Raw genomic sequence first — 5,622 nt, 5'->3', positions numbered from 1 at the left:
AAAAAACTAAGTTGCTGTTTTCTTTGTACAGTAATTTTTTCCTTGTCATTATTTTCAATACTTACAACAATAAGTTAGAGAATTAAAAATGCTGGACAGTTAAAAACACAATACGTTTGTATTTATATTTAAGTGCCATAGAAATATAAGTTAAAAATTACGGTCAAGACATTTTTCCGATAGTTTACCCCCGACCCGATCCTGTGAGCTCCGAAAGTTTGTGCAACAGCCAGCCTTGATGATGACAAAACCTTGTCGAAACGTTGTACATTTGCTGTTATGTTAAACTTATATTAAAGTTTTTCTTCATTACCCATTCATTAGCCAGCCTTTGCGATCGCTTGTTTGGAAAATTAGTCAGATGCGAGTGACGTCACTCAAGGTAAACAAGGCCAGTCGCGGTCGGTTTCCTCGCTGTGCGCCATTTTGTACGTGGAAAATTGTCGGTATGTTTATATGAAAACAATTCGTTTTTGTTTTTTTCACAAATTTAATTTGACGGACATTTTGAATACAGTTATTCGTGAGCACACAACTATGGTTTTTCGCTGTGTTGTTTATGGATGTGGGAATATTCCCAAGGAAAAGGAGATATCTCTGCACGAGTTTCCACCTAAGTCAGACAGAAAACGTCACATTGCCTGGACAAAGTTCGTATCAAGAACTCGTGATAAATGGAGTTCGACCGAAAGTTGCCATGTATGTAGTGGACACTTTTTGGAATCAGACTTCGAAAATAAACTACAATTTGATATGGGATTTGCAAAAAAGCTGGTGCTAAAGAAAGATGCAGTGCCTTGTGTGTATCCGAAGTTCGAGGATGATCCATCAAGCACAGTGATCAGCAGCCAGGCTCAAGACAGTGGCATATTACGAACTTGTTCACAGACCGATAGCAGAGATGATAATCGTGTCCAATCAGCTGTTCGAAAACGAGAAGTAAAGAGGGTAAGCTCAAGTTTTAGCGAATGTTTTAAGCGCGATATAGAATTGTTAGTAATCATTCAGGTTTAATAAACACACTAGTAGATCTGCTAAAACGAAAAATGTTTTTGAAATTTTACGTTCAGCTATTATTTACCAAAAAAAAAGGGCATGGACAAACAAGTGCCTATTTTATTCATTTTTCATGTTTTTAGCACTTTTTTTAAAAAGAAATTTCATTTGACATGTCAATATGCAACATAAAAAATGCTAGATCTACAATATCGAGTGTCGAAATGTGACCCCAGCTATGATTGCTTTTCCAGTCCTAATGTACACTTAGTTGTATGTATACAAATCGGAGCATGCGAAGAACACAGTATCGGAAGTCTATCAGCTCGTATTAGATCTACATTACTTGAAAAAACAAATATTGACTAGAATTTACTTAAATATTTACTATATTATCTTCCATGTGACCACACTGACGGCTATAAATTTCGTCCCATGTGAATAATGTTAATCTCTTTTTTTTTTTTGAAGAATAAAATGTTAATCAAGCAGTCACATGCTTCTTATAAAATTGTACAAAATTTGATGTACTTAGTTTTCTACTGGAGGGAAAGCAATAAATTACTGTGAGCAAAAAATGCATAAAAGTAAAACAATGCTTGTTACTCAGATACATAGTCTTCTTAATACTACTTTATTATTTTTTTACATCATAGTATAGCAAAAACAAACATCTGTGATAGTATAATTTTCTAAATTTAAGTTTTATTTATCACCTGTAGTAGTTTATTTGTTTTAACCCATTTTATTTCATATCATATATTCAGGAAAAAGCTTATAATGGTTAGAGAAGCACTGTTTATTGATATGAAAAACATTGTACATTAAGAAAAATCATGATGTTGGCAGAAGTGCTTCAAGTTTATTTCACATTATTATGTGAGGCCTAATTTCACATCTGTCAGGAGGATATTCCTAAAGTTGTTTGATCTGGAATTATTGATTAAAGAAACCCTCCACATCAAACAACTTTTACCAACACTGAACAACATGCAGTTTTTGTTTAAATTGCATATTTTCTAATATGTACAGTATTTTCTTTGTTACTCAGTTAATTTTTATGTTGTTGTAGTTTTGATTAAATTACTGTTATTATAGCAATGTATTTTAGTTAGTTACTTAGGAATGACCTAGTTCTTTTATTTTGCTTAAGATACTGAAGATGGAATCTGTTGGATGCTGAAATAATTATGTCCACTTGTTTTATAAATAAACAATGTTGTTTATCTTAAGTATTGTTATCCTTTTTATTGTGAAACTTCGTTTTCATCTGAACACACAAATTCCTAATGAGGACTTATTACAATTTATTTTACACTACTTGAGCTTGTAATTAATATAACCAGAAAAGTTTGTTTTTTAATACCAAGGTAATTAGTGTGGTATAATGAGCAAAAATTCTCAGGACAAGATTTCTGTGATTACAGGGATTTAGTACACATCCACATCCAGTCACACTTTATCTGACAACTATGCACCTTGACAGTAGTCTCTGCCAAATAGGTGTCATGTTCCAAGCACACCACTTCTCTCTGTAGCTTTCCAAAATTCATCTAGTTAATGTGGATGACAGTATCCAAGATTCTATGTCTGGCAACTTAACTGGTATGCTTCTTACAGAGTAATGTGAATATAGTTTTCATTTACCAAGTGCTTGAGGTATACGATGGTTGAATGGATATATTTTATAAGCAACTTGATTGAGCATAATTTTTTTCACTTTTGAAGATAGAGATCATTCTTAATTTTGTTGTGTAGTGTTGCCTGGTTCATATAAAAATGCTTTTGCTACTGACATTTGTGTTCATAGTTTCACAACTGCTACAAAATGTTGCACTTTGCTTATTTTGATTGAGATACAACTTCTTGCAGCCTCTTTCTAGATGGTCCTGGTGCTCCAAATTAATCCATATTCCATTTTCAGATACAAGAGATATCCCTATCTTGGAAATTCTAAATCCTCCATCTTTGTGATTTGACTGTGTGAATATTTTGCATTGGAAAGAGCTGTTATGTATCCTTCCCAAAGGCAAAAAGTTTTCAGTGGCAGCATAATATGTAAATAGTGTTAAAATGTAGTTCTAATATGGGCCATTCTCCCACAACTTTATTGGTTATATGTGGTAGTCATGTGACTTGCCAATTTGTAGGTTCCAAGTCGTTTAAGTATAACATACTCAACCATCTTTATAAGGTTTGAAGTGATGATATTTTAAAGATAATGAACTGAGGAGGTTTTATAAATGATAGTATTAACTATTTATCATTGATACCATAAACTTATTATTTATATTTTAGAAACCACATGTAAGAATAAATATGGAGCAATCTGGTGATTCACGACAAGATAGCATTATGTCTAGGTTCAGTGACAGTGATGATGAAGTTCAAGATTGTTCAAAACATGATGTTGTGAATTTAAAAAATGAAAAAGAACCAAAAGAGGAGTTTCAACAAATTAATTCTGGGTTAGAAGCTTTATCAGGTGAGTATAAACATGTTAATAAGTACCATATTTTTCTGTGTATAAGACGCACTTTTTTACCCCAAAATTTGATGTCAGAATCTGCTTGCGTCCTATACACCGAAGGTATGAATAATATATATGTATATATGCGATATACACAAGCCATGTGTAAATATATTTAAATAGGCATGCATAGTTTAGTTCAATTGAATGTGTTATTTATAACAATAGTAGTTTTTTCCTTTAAAAACATAACTATTTATAATGCTCCCTAAATAATAAAAAATAAATTACAGTGAAAGCAATGAAGATTTTGTAGGTTTTAAACCAAACTAAATAACAGTAAACCTTTTTTGATTTACGGTATTTTCTTATTTTCATGTTTTGAGCTCTTTTGTGTTTAGAACAATATATACTAATTTTTAAAATATCAAATTGAATTTTTGTTCAATAAAAATCTTTCAAATGCGACTGTAGCTTTTTATCCTAAAACTTTGACTTCAAAATAAGGGTGCATCTTGTACACCAGTGCGTCTTATATTCTGAAAAACTGTAGCTTTTTATCCCTAAAACTTTGTCTTCAAAATAAGGGTGCATCTTGTACACCGGTGCGTCTTATATTCCGAAAAATACGGTAAGCAATAGAATAAAAACTACATAACCTCCAACAGTTGTCAACATTGTATGCAAACAAAAGAATAGGTGATGTGGGAAAAACATAACATTTAACTAAACACTATGTATCAGGCTATTATCATGTGGGGTATGTTTGCTTCCATTCTACAGAGATAATGCAAATATTGTTTGAGTCTTTTTAATAAGAGAATAAACACAATGTATTCACACATCACACTTGAAGGAATAGATTCCTTACACAGTGTAAACATTCTTGACATGCATACATGTTATCTATTCATCTTTAAATTCCTTAACTGACAGGGAAAGGGGTTTCTAATACAAACTGTAAAATACTAATATTACACATTTCTATATCTTTTACATTACCAACTCAAACTAAGTTCTGTTCTTCCTCATGTTGCGGTGGATCTGTTCAAATATCCAAAAACTACATTATCTGTAGTTTCTGAGTTAGACAAGTGTTTTATACGGAGAAGTACTTGACCCTAAATATTGGGTGAATGGTTCACACAGGAATTAATAAGATCTGGATAAGGGTGAATGAAAATTACCAATTACAACAAATTCATGAGCAAAAAAGTCATTAGTTATTATTTATTCTAGCTGTAGTTTGATAAATATATTAATTTTTTGTTGGATTCATTCTAGTTGTAGTTTGATGTATATTTAAGTCATAATAAAGAATTTTCATTTTAATTTAGTATTTTCTGTTCTTCTTCAAACTGGGGTGAGTGAGTTGTTGTGAAAAACTTACAGGAGGGTGAATGATATTGGAAAAGGTTGAGAAGCACTGACTTCTAAGTTAGACAAGTGATCTATACAACGAGGTACTTATATGTTTAGTTAGTTTCTCCGTTAAACAAGTGTTTTATATGGCAAGGTACTTGAATGCTTAGATAGTTTCTGAGTCAGACAAGTGTTTTATACAGTGAGGTACTTCAATATTAAGTTAGTTTACGAGATCGACAAGTGTTTCATACAGATAGCTACTTGATTGTATAGTTAGTTTCTGAGTTAGACAAGTGTTTTATAGAGCAAGGTACTTGACTGTTTAGTTATTTTCCGAGTTAGACAAGTGTTTTATAGAACAAGGTACATGAATGTTTAGTTATTTTCCGAGTAAGACAAGTGTTTTATAGAGCAAGGTACTTGATTGTTGTTATTTTCAGAGTTAGACAAGTGTTTTATTGAGCAAGGTACTTGAATGTTTAGTTATTTTCCGAGTTAGACAAGTGTTTTATAGAACAAGGTACATGAATGTTTAGTTATTTTCCGAGTAAGACAAGTGTTTTATAGAGCAAGGTACTTGAATGTTTAGTTATTTTCCGAGTTAGACAAGTGTTTTATAGAACAAGGTACATGAATGTTTAGTTATTTTCCGAGTAAGACAAGTGTTTTATAGAGCAAGGTACTTGAATGTTTAGTTATTTTCCGAGTTAGACAAGTGTTTTATAGAACAAGGTACATGAATGTTTAGTTATTTTCCGAGTAAGACAAGTGTTTTATAGAGCAAGGTACTT

The 5,622-nt window shown here is 31.8% G+C and overlaps 1 protein-coding gene across 2 annotated transcripts in view; it reads left to right on the top strand.

Moving 5' to 3' along the window:
* Window positions 1–225: 225 nt before the first annotated feature.
* LOC106469102 (zinc finger protein 436-like) overlaps window positions 226–5,622 on the top strand; it is a 64,182-nt gene continuing 58,785 nt past the window's right edge. Inside the window, exons 1-2 of one of the 2 annotated variants that reach the window (XM_022397516.1) lie at window positions 226–948; window positions 3,295–3,481. In XM_022397516.1, coding sequence (XP_022253224.1) covers window positions 457–948; window positions 3,295–3,481 — 679 coding nt within the window. In that variant the 5' untranslated portion in view covers window positions 226–456. The remainder of the gene's footprint in view (window positions 949–3,294; window positions 3,482–5,622) is intronic. The other variant, XM_022397517.1, reaches the window with a different exon arrangement.

The sequence above is a fragment of the Limulus polyphemus genome, unplaced genomic scaffold, assembly GCF_000517525.1.
Source record: "Limulus polyphemus unplaced genomic scaffold, Limulus_polyphemus-2.1.2 Scaffold3304, whole genome shotgun sequence".
In the NCBI taxonomy this organism is placed as follows: domain Eukaryota; kingdom Metazoa; phylum Arthropoda; class Merostomata; order Xiphosura; family Limulidae; genus Limulus; species Limulus polyphemus.
This window is presented reverse-complemented; position numbering and strand designations above follow the sequence as displayed.